This window comes from Geotrypetes seraphini, chromosome 3, assembly GCF_902459505.1.
Source record: "Geotrypetes seraphini chromosome 3, aGeoSer1.1, whole genome shotgun sequence".
Taxonomy (NCBI): Eukaryota; Metazoa; Chordata; class Amphibia; order Gymnophiona; family Dermophiidae; genus Geotrypetes; species Geotrypetes seraphini.
This window is the reverse complement of record NC_047086.1, coordinates 125,781,783-125,797,010: the sequence shown is the minus strand read 5'-3', so window position 1 is coordinate 125,797,010 and position 15,228 is coordinate 125,781,783. Positions and strand designations below refer to the sequence as shown.

Below are 15,228 nucleotides of genomic sequence, written 5' to 3'. Positions count from 1 at the left end.
CAATATCGGTGTCATGGTCCTAAGTAGAAAGATATTTGTCAGCAGTTTGTCCAGGTTTTAGAAGGCCCTGAGCTTGGAGCCACGTCTGGAGTGCCTCTGCAAATGTGCAGATGTTGACATGATATCACACGGACGAGCATGATGTTATTGTGTTGACATTCACACATGCGCAGAGGCCCTCCAGACATGTCCCGGAGCTCAGGGAAGAAGACATGAGGTCTGTGTGGAGCCACATGTCCTATTTTTTTAAGATCTGGTAACCCTACATATAGTGCATATCTTTCCATGTTGTTACACTTTTATGCAATCCATGTAGAGGACGACCTTCACCCAAAATTTGCTGCTTAGTTTCAGCTGAAATCAAGCCCCTTGGCTTAATGATATTGAATAGCAAGCATTTTTGTAATGACATCAGTTACAGAATCCAGCTTTTAGGTGAAGGACTGGCCCCTCCTTCACCTGAAGGTCTGGTTCTGGGTGTTTGGGACTTAGGCTTTTTTTGGTTTGATAATGTGTTGCAAGTGTAGACGTAATGGTGGTATGGCTGTTTAAACTGCTGAACGTAGAGCTAGGCCATTCTCAAAAAAACCTCTCATTTTGGATGTTTTTTTTGAGAATGGACATTTTCCCTGCTTCTACTTTCAACATTTAGGGCCTTAGGCCAAAAGGGGACTTAGATGTTGTTTTTTTTAAAATTATGCCCCTCCACATGTTCATGTCTTTCTTATAGTTACTGTAAAGCTTGCTATAAACTTAAAAACATTTAAGGGCTAAAATTTGGATATTTGTATTTAGTTACAATCATTATCTGACCATTTTCTATTGCAATAGAATCTAACATTCTCAGCTGCTTTGAAAATATGTATTGTTCATATCACTAGACTGTATACACTATATAGCATAGGACTTTTGAATTTTTCAGACACCTTAGACATTCTAACACACAGAAGCAGCTTCTGACAAAGGTTTGCTAGATATATCAAGGAACTATTTTGCCAAATTAATCCAATCTAATTAGAAGAATACATTCTTTCATTTATTTTATGCGCTGTCTGAGCATCATGCTTGAATACTAGTGTGGATCTCATCAATTGCTACTCATTTTTCAGGCTGGCTCTTAAACTTGCGTCAGAAGGTCAAAGACAACAATTCTGTAGGCTGCTGTCTCCTTTTGTGCAATCTCTCTTTGCATTTTTGAAATGTGCCAGACAGCTATAAATTATTATATTTGAATGTGGAAAACAGGAACATTGATCTTTACAGGTAGTATGAACATACTGAGCTGAGCATTTGCATAGAAAAGTACATTAGTGTTCAGCAAACAGCTGTGTAATAATCTGAATTTACATATTGTCTTTAATGCAAATAAGATCCTACTGCTTTCAGCATGCAACTCATTTATAAAGTGGACAGTGAAACAGCACATTTTTGGCACCTGCATTTTCAGATTTCTAAAGGAGGAACCATGTCATTTTCTAATTACAGAGGTAAAAACTGAAGCACAAAAATAAATGATCTGCTAATGGTCAAGCAAATAGGAAAGAATAACCATGTCTGCAAAGAGTTCTTAAAAGTAAATGTTAGAAAAGAAACATGAATCATATGACTATCCTGAGAGGAATTGTAATACGTTACAAGTCATGTGTTCAGATGGATTAACACCACCCTCAGGGTTAAATGCACTAAAGTCTTCGATTGTACAGATTGTATATGCCGAACCGATGCACAAATCGGCTCACTGCATGGGTTTCTGTACGATAGATTGCTCATTCTTTGATTCTGGCATGCAAATGAAGGCATTAATATTGAAACCAGCCATCCGACTGATGCCATAACCTTGCATGCCAGAATCGGATTGGAAAATCCAACCCTGAAAAGCCGACAGGTAAACTGTGTTACCGATAGGTCTGCATATTTTTTTCATTGTTTTCTATGGGCACAAATGTTGTGCCTATATATATTAAAAAAAAAAAAAAATAGCGTGGTGTGCCATATCACCCCCCTCCCCTGACAACCCCAGTACCAAAAGAGGCAGGAAGGATGCCCATTCCTTCCTGCCTTGGCGATCCCCTTGCTGAACTTACTGCCCTACCCCCGCCGACCCCCCCCCCCCCACGACTGTGGTAATAATAGAGGCAGGAGGGATGCCCCTTGCCACTCAGCTGTTCAGACTTCCCCAAACCAGCTCTGCACATGTGTCCAATCGCTCTTAAGAGTGACTGGTCCAACAGGGATTACTGCAAACCTCCGTGCAAATAATTTGCAAGGAAACCTATTGGAACATCGATCGCTGCTCCACAATCAGCCAAACAATTGGCCAACAAACTCTCCCACGGTCTTAGCGATCGTGTTTATTGCATCTAGCCCTCAGACTTGCTGTGTCAAAATGAATTCAAATACACATTTTGCTGCAAACCTACAGGGAACTACATAAATGTAGAACATTGTTAGCTAGCTAAGACAATGCTACTTGTGCTCATTTAAACTATCATCCATAGTTACCGTATATTGTATACTCGAATATAAACCAGGATTAAAAATTGGGGGGTCTGTGTTTATATTCTGGTCTTCTGGTCTACACTCCCCCATTTGCCTCCGCCCAGACCTGTTGAAGGCCTCTTGTGGGCCTGCTTGAAGCCCTGGTGGTCTAGTGGTGAAGTGGGGCAGGAGTAATCTTCCTAAGCTCGTGTCCCTTGAGAGCCATAAGTTCATGCTGCAGTTGCGTTATCTACACTCTCATCACCTCTTGCTTAGATTACTGCAGCTTGCTTCTCTCAGGTCTTCCACTCAACTATCTCTCTCCCCTTCAATCCATCCAAAATTCTGCTGCACAACTTATATTCCGCAAAAGCCACCATAGTCACATTAGAGTGGGACAGTAGAGTGGGCAGACTTGATGGGCTATAGCCCTTTTCTGCCTTCATCTTTCTATGTTTCTACCCCTCTACTCAAATCACTGTATTAGCTCCCCATCCATTTCAAACTTCTCTTACTGACTTTCAAGTGCATTTACTTTTCAGCCCCTCAATATCTCTCCATTCATTGGGTAAATCCCTCCTATCCATACCCTTCTCCTCCACTGCCAACTCCAGACTCCGTCCCTTCTATCTTGCTGCAGCACATGCCTGGAACAGATAGCCTCAGTCATTACATCAGGCTCCATCTCTAGCAGTATTCAAATCCTAGCTAAAAGGCCACTTCTTTGAGGCTAATTTCAAATCCTAACTCACACTACATGTTAAATGTACAGTGCTGTGTACGCCTTTCAGCGTTATAGAAATGGATAATCTTCTCTCTGTTAATACACATAGGAGTCTATACACTAGGTGAATATATCCTCTGGTTGTAACTGTTACAGAAGTTTGTCAATCACATCTTTCTGTTCCTCCTCCTTCACCAGTGGAGTATAGTGCCCTCTTCAGTTTCTATCAAAGCAACTGATATCCATTATAACAGAAGAAAGGAGAGTGAGAGAGCGAGTGAGAGAGCAAGCGAGCGAGACCAAAACCCATGGACAAACTCCCTCCAGACTAGGAAGCTGCCCAGACACCCGGACAGTCCTTTAAAAAGAGGACATGTCTGGGTAAATCTGGACATATGGTAACTCTAGTCCTACCCATGCAGAAACTGGAAGTGATATCAGAGAAGGGACAGGCTACAGACAGCATATGTGCAAAACTGCCAGGGACCAAAGAATTCCACCTTTAAGACAGACCAGCAGGGTGGGGAAGATGCCAAACCATGGCGTAAAAGAGCTGTTTCACACATACAGCCAAGATACACTGTGCAACAACCAAAAGTTTTCTTTATTATAGTTTTGCCTCACATGCCAATTTAATGCAATCCACAACTTGAATATAGCAAATGGCTTACCTTAGCCAGGATATTAGTAACTGTTTATCTGGACAGTCTCTCTTTCTCAACTCTAGTTCAGTCAGCTTCAGCCCACATTTATGAGAAAACTGGGGAGTTCCTCTCTCTTCCAGGGACCTTCTTCTCCTTGATTAAAGTCTGGGGCAGAAATACTCCTCCCTGAGTCCCTGGGCCCCAACATTCAGGGTATTCTGGGACACGTAGTCTATTCTCTTTTTGATTAGCATCCCCTGCTGCCCGGGGGTATAATATTTGCATGGGGGAGGGAAAACCCCTTAATCTGTCACACACAGGTAGAGAGAGGGGAGTGACCCATGAGCAGAACTGGAGAATCTATGGCTCCCAGTAGATTTTATGGCCATGGTGGTGATCCGGGGATGGGATTTGATATGCAGACTTTCTGTGGCTACAGTCAAAGCAGTTTACATATTATATATAGGCACTTATTTTGTACCTGGGGCAATGAAGGGTTAAATGAGTTGCCCACAGTCACAAGGAACTACAGTGAGAAATACTTGTGCAACTAATTGCGATTAAAATTTTTTAACTGAAATGCAGCTCTATTTCTCACATGTACACAAAGATATGAACAGTGTGTGCGTTCCTGTCATTCTGGGTAGCTCCCTTCTTTCCCATTGTATTCCTCTCTTCTTCTTATGCCCTTTCTTTGCCCCTCTTCCTCCCTGACATTTTGCCCTCTGTGGTGTACAGCTCAGCAATGGTGTCTCCCTTCAGAAGCTGACAGTGCCACTGAAGTTATAACATCATTTTATTAGTGTTACATGGTTGAGACAAATTGTGCCATTACATACCTGTACCTGTTGTACAAGTGGAGATGGTTGTCTCCCTTTCTTCTCATCTCGGAGAGGGAAAAGAGATTTAATCAGCTTTGGCATTTGAGGCACAAAAGATTTGACTGGATTCAAATAGGCAGCTGTTAAGCTGCTAAGACCTGGAATAAAGTAATTTAAAACAAAAGTCAAATAAAGGATTAATAGACATGATGATTTCCTGTTATTTTGTATGATTTTGTTTTATCTTTCTTTTTCACTGTAGTGCTGAAAAAACATCATTGGCTACCCATCTGTGTCCATACTGAATATAAAATCTCACAATTGCCCACAGGGATTTCTTGTTATCTGACCTCACTGATCAAATTCTATACTTTCCTTAAGCCCTTATGCTCCTTGCATGATAGCCAGCTGCTTCCCCCTTACGCTGCTTACCTAGACTCTACTCGCAACAGTGCATTCTTCTGTGCTGCCCCCGTGTGTGTGTGTGTGTGTTAATTACTATATCACTATGTACGGAACCTTTCTTCTCCAAACTTAAAGTGGCACTAAAATTATTTTTGAAATATCCATGAGGGGTTTTAGCAGGATCACTAGTTTTACACATCCACGGACTGGCAAGAAATTTCACTTGAATTTCAGCAGCAATTGTGATACTCAGCAAGTGATTTATATTATTATTTGCCCCTGTAATCTTTTATATATTGGTAAAACCAAGAGAAAAATCAAAACAAGAATCATTGAACATAATGCGGGAGATTATGACGGCACCCCTGGTTCCCCATTGGAAAGACTTCTCTCATACTACCAATGATCTTCGTTTTTTTGTCTTTAAAACCAGTTGGAGAGGGGGCAATATTGACAAGACTTTATTACAAATGGAACAAAGAACTATTTTCGAGCTGAATACCATTGCACCTGCTGGTTTGAACTCTGAGATTGAATATCGTCACTTTCTATAGTATATATCATCAAATGTACATATGTGTCTTTGTTTTTAAGTCCTCTCCTTATTAGCACATTAGTAGCTTCTATGGTTTTACATTACCTAGTACAAAGTTATATATAGTATCCTTTTTAATTTTTAAGTCCATCATGGTTTCATTTGATGTTATATTATATTTATAATCATATCACTTATTTGCTTATCCTTCTTTCTGTTGCATGGTCTTTACTTTCACTTATTTATAATAAGCTAGTTATGATATTAACTTTGATTTGATGAGTTGACTCTCACTTATACCCCTTTAGGCAGACAACCATTAGTTTCGTACCTTTAAAAGCTCTCACTGCATCTTTTTACATTTTTATATTCTTTTATATTTTTATTTCAATTATTATTTTTTGTTGTCCTCTATTTTTGCTTTTTTATAGTTCATAGTTTTCACACCTCAAGTCCCCTTTTTTAGTTTCTAGCCCAGTCCTAACCTTGTCTTCATTCCTAACCTTGACTGCATCCTTTTCATTGCTATGTATTCTTACACACACGTATATTTACCCATCGGATATGTCCATCCCCACTAGCCTTCACTATATATATTTTTTTATATATATCTTTATATAGATATACACTTTATATATTTTTATCTCTATCATGATTTTTTCTTTTGCCCTTGTCTTTGACTTCCTAAGTTTACAGACATTAGTTTCCAATTTACTTATTTTCTTTTAGCTTTACCTTCCCTTTTATCTATTTGTCGTTACATTGTTTATCACATATTTGTCACTTATGGGTTCACATAAAGTTTTTTCTTGGTTCCATTCTAATCCAAGCCTCATTTTCATTCCACCATTCATTCATTTACTTGTTAAGTATTTCCACATAAGTATATCCACCAATCAATTACACCCACGTTTCTGAGCACATCAACCAATTGGCTATGCCCACATCGTTGGGAGATTTCTATTTCAGCCTGCAGCCCACTACGGAGTAACCTTTTTTGCCATTGCGCAAGACTTGCTTGACCCCATTTGACCATGATTGGCGCGTGGTAAGTAAAGATTTCTTTCCTATGCAATATTTTAGATCCACGATTATTTATTTCACCTTGTTCATTTTATTAATTATGCTCATCGTTGTCACGAGTGTAGAGATGGTTTTGATTCATTGTCTCATGTGCATTACTCTCCCCCTTTTTAAAACCTTTCTCTACGGTTTTATTATTCTTTTTCATTTTAATTTAGTCATTTAATACGACTTCACTGCACAAACCTCGAGTGCTGGCTAGTTCACGATCACTCCCGCCAGACGTGTCTTTTTTCATATCACTATCACACTTTTTATATAAGTTTCACATATATATTTACGCACTACTTTCATTCATTCTCACAGCCGTTGTGCCATGAAATCTTTTCTGACACCATGTTGTTGTGTTACAGAGAAAATTGAAGATACTAGGGGTCTGGTTGGACAGTACCCTTAGTATGAAGGATCAGATACTTTCTGTAGTAAAATCTGCTTTTTTTTCAGTTGCGGCCGCTGAGAAGACTAAAGCCAATGATGTTGTTATTCAATTTTCACACTGTGATGGAGACAGCAGTCATTTCGAAATTAGACTACTGCAATACCCGCTATCTTGGGATTACAACCATATAATGCAAAGCTCTGCAGATGATTCAAAATGCTGCTGCATGAGTAATTTGTGGTCTGAGAAAGTTCGACCATATAACCCTTTGGTTAAAAAAACCTTCATTAGCTGCCTGTACGATCACGTATTGTTTTCAAGGCAATAGTGTTCGTTTTTAAAGTCATCCACCAAGGAATTCCATATTATTTGTCACATGCTATGGGCACTTTATAAGCCACTCAGAACATTGCGATCTAAGGGGGCAGTACATTTATCGCTTACAGCAGGGATGCCCACACTTTTTTGGCTTGCGAGCTATTTTTATAAAGACCAAGTCAAAATGATCTAAAATAAAAAAAAAAACCACAAAACACACTGAGAAAATGTTAATTATCATTATATTCAGGATTTTTTTCAAAGAGGTCAAGGCAGATGATTTTAAAATATGCAATGTTACCTCAGTAACAACTATACAAAAACAGACTAATATATCCCCTCTCCCTTTTTACTAAACCGCGATAGCGATTTTTAGCACAGGGAGCTGCGCTGAATGCACCGCACTGCTCTCGATGCTCATAGGCTCCTTGTGCTAAAATACGCTACTGCGGTTTAGTAAAAGGGGGCCATAGTTCAAAATATAGACAGCAGATATAAATTCTCAAAACGGATACATTTTGATCATTAAACTGAAAATAAAATCATTTTTCCTACCTTTGTTGTCTGGTGATTTCATGAGTCTCTGGTTGCACTTTCTTCTTCTGACTGTGCATCCAATATTTCTTCCTTTCTTTCTGCCTCCTGCATGCTTTGTCTCCTCCAGACCTCATTCCATTCCCCAACCAACATCTCTGTCCTTCCATGAGTCCAACTTTTTCTTCCTCTCTCCCTGCCCCCTTCCCTTTCTTTCTGTCTCCCTGCCCCTTTCTTTCTGTCTCCCCGTCTTTCTGTCTCCCTGTCTCCGCAAGTCACTGCCGGGACTGTCATCTGGCAACAGTCCCCCAAGCCACTGCCGACTTCTGGGAACATCGCCAACTTCTGGGCCCCCTAGCCACTGCACACTCCGCCGTTGACGAGTTCTTCGTTTTCCGACGCTGCAACAGGCCAGCAGCCTTCTCCCTAATGTCAATTCTGCCATTGGAGAGGAAGTTCCGGGCCAGCCAGGCAGCGATTGGCTGGCCCAGAACTTCCTCTCTGATGTCAGAATTGACGTCGGGGAGAACGCTTCTGCAGGGAGAGCTTGGGGCGGTGGTGGGGGACGTCGGGGAGAGGAAGGCTGATCGGCCCGGTAATCGCGAAGGCAACAAGAGTCTATCACGGAGCCCGGGATATTGGGCACCTCTGGATTACAGGTTTCTCAGCTGCGCACTATGAGAGTACTAGGTCCCCCGCTATCTCTTACATAGGAGTAACACTGTGGAATAAGTAGACTGGACCACTATGAGCTCTTGTAGATTTTCAGAAGTTTAAGAAACTTCTTAAAACTACATTATTTGTAGAAGCATATCAATAAATGCTTTTTTCCAGGATTATGAATTTCTTTGTATTAATACGCTGTCTCTAGATCATTGATAAATATGTTAAAAGCAGCGGCCCCAGCAAAGACCCCTGGGGAGCTCCTCTACTTACCTTTCTCCATTGAGAATATTGACTATTTAAACCTACTCTCTGTTTTGTGTCTTTCAACCAGTTCTTAATCCATATCCCATGACTTTCTAATTTCCTCAAAAGTCTTTCACGAGGTACTTTGTCAAATACCTTGTGAAAATCCAAATACACAATATCAACCAGTTCACCTTTATCCACATGTTCATTCACCTCTTCAAAGAAATGCAGTAGATTGGTGAGACAAGATTTCCCTTGACTAAAATCAAGTTGGCTTTCTCTCATTAATCCATGCTTACGTATATGTTCTGTCATTTTGTTCTTTATAATAGTCTCTACCATTTTGCCCTGCACTGGCATCAAGCTCACCATTCAATAATTTCCCGGATCACCTCTGGAACCCTTTTTAAAAATCAGCATCATGTTGGCCACCCTCCAGTCTTCCAGTACCTACATCTTTCTTTCAATATCCCGAAATAAAGCACATTGCAGTAATCTAATCAAGACAATACCAGGCTTTGAAACACAGGTAGTGCCATGCCGTGGGAGTAGATCTAAAATCTGCTTCTGGAGCTTCCGTCTGCATGGCTCTGAAGAAAAGACCTGGTCCAAAGCCATGTTGAACAAGACTCTCAGGTACTCCCATAAGCTGAGTTGGCTCCAGCTGGCTCTTCTTGAAACTGATAATCCATCCCAAGTCTTGGGACCACTCTCGAACCTGCTAGTTTGCCTTCCTCCTCGTATGATGCTCTGATGAGCCAATTGTCCAAGTACGGGTGCACTAGGGTCCCAGCTTTGCAGACATGTCCTGGCATCACCACCCTGGCAAATATGGGCTCTACCTTAAGCAGGATGAAATCAGGATGCTGGAGTCAACATTTAAAAAGGGGATAGAGCAGCTTCGAGAGAAGGTATCCTTAAAAGATTTCATCATAAAAAGGAAGACAGAATATTCTGATAGTGAGATTGCAATACAGGCCACAATAGACCAGATTTCCTTAAATACAGAGCAGGATGATTTTAAAGATTGCAAATTATCCATGCCAACTGCTGAGTAAATTGTAAATAGATATGACAAATATTGTTTGAAATGTCTGTATGCAAATACCAGAAGCTTAAGAAACAAGATGGGAGAGTTAGAATATATTGCACTAAATGGAAGGATAGATATAATAGGCATCTCTGGTGGAAGGACGATAACCAATGGCACACTGTCATACCGGGTACAAACTATATTGCAGTGCTAGAGTGGATTGAATTGGTGGAGGAATAGCATTATATGTTAAGGAGGGCCTTGAATTGAATGGACTGAAAGTTCCACAGGAGCAGAAACACACTTTGGAATCCCTATAGGTAGATATTCCATGTATAAGGGGGGAAAAGTAGTACTGTCCAGGAGGGAACAGACATATATTGAAATGTTATCAGAAATTAGGGAGAACAACAAACTGGGTAATACAATAATTATGGGTGATTTAAACTACTAATTTAATGATGAAGAGGGAGCAGGAAAACTCACCAGTAATTTCTACATGATAACTGCATGGGTCAATGATTGGCTTCAGAGGGTGATGGTCAACGGTACCCTCTCTGAAACATCAGAGGTGACCAGCGGAGTGCCGCAGGGCTCGGTCCTGGGTCCTCTCCTTTTTAATATATTCATAAGGAACTTGACACGAGGGCTACAGGGTAAAGTGACATTATTCGCCGACGACGCAAAACTGTGCAACATAGTAAGTGAAAGCTTTTTACAGGATAGTATGACACAGGACCTTCGTACGTTGGAAAACTGGTCCTCGACATGGCAGCTAGGCTTCAATGCTACGAAATGTAAGGTCATGCACCTCGGTAGCAGAAATCCGTGCAGAACTTACACCTTAAATGGAGTAACATTAGCTAGAACCTCAGTAGAACGAGATTTGGGTGTAGTCATCAGTGCAGACATGAAGGCTGCCAAGCAGGTAGAGAAGGCCACATCCAAGGCAAGGCAAATAATGGGATGTATCAATAGAAGTTTCGTCAGTCGGAAACCAGAAGTCATAATGCCGCTGTACAAAACCATGGTGAGACCTCATCTGGATGTCATCTTCCACTTCGACACGTCCTGTGATGTGCTGTGTGCAATTCTGGAGGCCACATTACCGTAAAGACGTGCTTAGAGTCGAGTCGGTTCAGCGGATGGCCACTAGGACGATCTTGGGGTTCAAGGGTCTCTCGTACGAAGAGAAACTGAGCAGACTGCGGCTCTACACTCTTGAGGAACGCAGGGAGAGGGGGGACATGATTGAGACATTTAAATACATCACAGGACGTGTCGAAGTGGAAGATGACATCCTCTTCCCCAAGGGACCCTCGACCACAAGAGGGCATCCGCTTAAATTCAGAGGGGGGAAATTTAGTAGTGACACCAGGAAGTATTTTTTCACGGAAAGGGTGGTAGATCACTGGAATAAGCTTCCGGTGCAGGTGGTCGAGGCCACCGGCGTGCTTGACTTTAAGAGCAAATGGGACATGTACGTGGGATCCCTACGTAAGACGATTCACTAGCATCTAGACTTATTGGGGTGGGTCAGTAGTGTGGGCAGACTTGATGGGCTATAGCCCTTTTCTGCCATCATCTTTCTATGTTTCTATGCTCCATACACATCTCAGAACCCCTCTCTCAAAAGCCCAAAGCTCAAGGAACCAAACCCCCAAAACTACATAACACAAAAAGAAAAAGGAAAATAAAGTGGAGAAAAACCTCAGTTGGGCTTCATAGGTTAAAAAAAAAAATCTGTTTTGTCCATTAATCTTTATATTCAAATCTTAAACCAGAACCATAGACTGGACTTCATAGAGAGAATTAGTTCAGTAGTAATTATGCACAATCCATGCATAGTTGAAATTGCGCCACAGTACATTCAATTAGACTTCATAGTAAAGGCAAGGCAAATGAATGAAAACCAGGACACTTAGCTGCAGTAATCTTCTTGTGGTTCTGATTCCAAGGAGATTTCACAGGCCTCATAATCCTGCTGTTGTGTCCCTAAAAATTCGACAGGGAATCACCGTTTCACCAGTAGCTGTGTCAGGGGTTTATCAAAGGACCATGTGGCTGACCCACTATTAATCTCATCCAAGCTGAGAAGGAGTCTGCACTCAACTCCTGACTAAATCAGGGATGCGAGCAGCTACATAGGGGAAGGCTAGCTAGGTGTCCTCGAGAGGCTGATCCTGCTAGAAGCAGACTTCCATGATGCAAGTCTGCATCTTCTCCCAGGCAGAGGTCCCAACAAGTGGAAACCTCTGGGCACTGAGCCTCCAAACAAACACTGAGAAAAAATACCTGAAAATAAAACCACAGATCAGATCAGAAATATTGAGCAATTTGCTTGCAGAAAACAAACTGAGGGGCAGGAGCAGCTCTCTGGGAAAGAGGTGGAGTAGGAAAACATGATTGACAGTTTTCTGCAACAAACTTGTGGATTCATATACACGATCCTATGGTTCAGGACCACTAGACACATCACACTAGAACATGGTTTACATGCTCAGTTTTGCACATGAACAAAAACTAAGCATGAGCAGGGTGTCTGCAGTGGTGGTTCAGACACACTGCCAACTGCTGAGCTTGGCAGAAATTCTGGCCTCCGAAAAGCCTACAACTGATGTGGGTTGGGGATCCATGCTAGCTAAGGTATTTATATTCTAAGTTTGGAGAGGAGACAGAAAGAAAATTTCATGTGCACCCACTTTGGGCTCAGGCTTACCCAAAATTAGTCATCTGGCTATGCCACTGATTCGGGCCATAATATACAAATGCTTACCTGAATTAGGAGATTGGTTCTGCTGAGTGAAGTCTGTCAATGAGGTCCGTGTTGGCACCATGCCCTTGATGAAATTGGCTGAATTCTGTGATACATCTTGTTGGCTTTCCCATCGACCCTAGAGAGGGAAAATAATCAAATATTAATAGTATTTTATATGGGAATGAGAGACAATCCTTCAAAAATTAGAACTAGAAAAACATTTCGAATAGTAAGTGAACAGACTGAAATAATAGTTTAAACAAAAAAACTGCAAAAGAGGGCTGTGGATGGCACCAGAAATTCTCTCTAGAGCTCTGCTGGATTAATATGCAAAAGCTTCAGAAAGAGCATATTCTATGGCATTAAAGCTGACTTGTGAGGATTATGAACCAGTCAGAGGTTGGGCAGAAATCACAAGGAATACATCTAAACCTTTCTAATTAAAGGAACTGTAAGCTGAGGATACAATGTCTGGTTGTGCTTATTGCAAGCCATAATCCTGTCTTCTATAATGGATGGGAGAGCAATCTCACATGTATTAATCTACTTTAATAGTCTTCTTAACCTTGCTGAGAATATGTAAAGTACTTGATTTTCTCCAAAGTCCTATCACATGTTGTACATAACAATCAGACATTTGCTTCTCCTGAAATGACATTGCAATTTACTACTCTAAAAAGTGAACAGTGGCTGAAACTATTTAAATGGCAATGGTTTTACACAAGTTGTTTTAGTCTGTAAAGTTTCATACTATAACAAAACAGTAAATTCCTTTTATAAGATCATCACTTGGAAGAAAAATCAAGGTTTCAAAGTTTATTTGATTGACCACCTAGGGCAAAGCCATCAAAGCAGTTTAAAAATTTCCTTAATATCAAAGAAATGAGTAGCAAGCAGGATTGCAGGATCAATTCAGTCCCATATGTCAGCGAACCTAAATTAGGTGTTAAAACTAGCTGATGCGCCACAGCCTCAAGGAAAGCAAACAAAATGTTGGGTAACATTAAAAAGGGTATCACGACCAGGACGAAGGAAGTCATCCTGCCACTGTATCGTGCAATGGTGCACCCGCATCTGGAATACTGTGTCCAGTACTGGTCACCGTACCTCAAGAAGGACATGGCAGTACTTGAGGGAGTCCAGAGAAGAGCATCTAAGCTGATAAAGGGTATGGAAAATCTCTCATATACTGACAGACAAAAAAAGTTGGGGCTGTTCTCCCTGGAGAAGCGGAGACTTAGAGGAGACATGATAGAAACCTTCAAGATCCTGAAGGGCATAGAAAAAGTAGACAGGGACAGATTTTTCAAATTATGGGGAACCACAAGTACAAGGGGGCACTCAGAGAAATTGAAAGGGGACAGGTTTAGAACAAATGCTAAGAAGTTCTTTTTTACCCAGAGGGTGGTGGATATATGGAATGCGCTTCCGGAGGCTGTGGTAGGCAGGAGCACGTTACAGGGCTTCAAAGAAGGTTTGGATAGGTTCCTAGAGGACAAAGGGATTGAGGGGTACAGATAGGAGTAGAGGTAGGTTATAGGGATAGGAGTAGAGTTAGGTTATAGAAATAGTCAGGGACCACTGCTCAGGCAATAGGCCTGATGGGCCGCCGCGGGAGCGGACCGCTGGGCGAGATTGATCTCTGGTCTGCCTCAGCGGAGGCAACTTCTTATGTTCTTAAATAAATGTGTATTTAACATTACTTTAAAGGTTGAGATGGAAGATTCTGTACAGAGAGACATAGGAAGGGCATTCCATAATGTGGGTCCCACTAAACTCTGAATTCCAAAATGTCTGATATGGTATAGTTTGAAGACTTCCAGTAGATGTTGACTAGAGCGTAAAGTTTGTTTGGGGACCTAAAGCATTAAATAAAGTGTCAAGAAATGAGGGCAACCAGTATGAAGAACCTTAAACACTAATAACTAGAGTTTTAGGTTATTCTCATATAAATACCTCAGAAGTGAATGCTCTCACACAGTTGGGAAATATGCTTTAATTAGCAACTACCTTGTATATTTCTAGGAATTCTGCTTATGTTTAAAGGTACTTTTTTGAACTCACAGGACCCACCTAAAACAAAAAACTTGATGAGCTAGTACAACTTCTCTCTAAACTTTCTCACTTGGACAAGAAACCCCAAACAAGGAGGGTCCCAAGACATCAGAAATCTGTTCTCCTTCCTGAAGAGTATGGCTGAGATGACATGCTTGGACCACAGCAGTGTGCCAAAACACATAAGGGGGTCCTTTTACTAAGGTGCACTGGCTGTTTTAGTGCATGCTAAATGCTAACGCATCCATAGAATATGATGGATGTGTTAGCATTTAGCGTGCACTAATACGGCTAGTGCGCCTTAGTAAAAGGACCCCAAAGTATTCTTGTGCAATGCATGCACACTTTTAACCACATTAAGAAAAAAAAAAAAACTTTCCAAAGAGTATGTTTAGGTTGGAGAAGGAAAGTGTCAACCAACCCTCATCAGGCTCCACACACAACCAGTTGCATTATATAGTTCCTTATAATCTGATTATGTGTAAGAATTTTATTTAGTATTTACCACTGACAAGCAAAAAGTTAAGTTCACTCTTGTCTATTACATTA

The 15,228-nt window shown here is 41.1% G+C and overlaps 1 protein-coding gene across 3 annotated transcripts in view; it reads right to left on the bottom strand.

The window, feature by feature from the left end:
- The window catches only part of KIF13B (kinesin family member 13B), a 485,412-nt gene that overhangs the window by 95,540 nt on the left and 374,644 nt on the right, over nt 1-15,228 (bottom strand). For all 3 annotated transcript variants that reach the window (XM_033935468.1, XM_033935467.1, XM_033935469.1), the window contains exons 36-37: nt 12,643-12,760; nt 4,686-4,825 (exon numbers count right to left, since the gene is read on the bottom strand). In XM_033935468.1, coding sequence (XP_033791359.1) covers nt 4,686-4,825; nt 12,643-12,760 — 258 coding nt within the window. The remainder of the gene's footprint in view (nt 1-4,685; nt 4,826-12,642; nt 12,761-15,228) is intronic.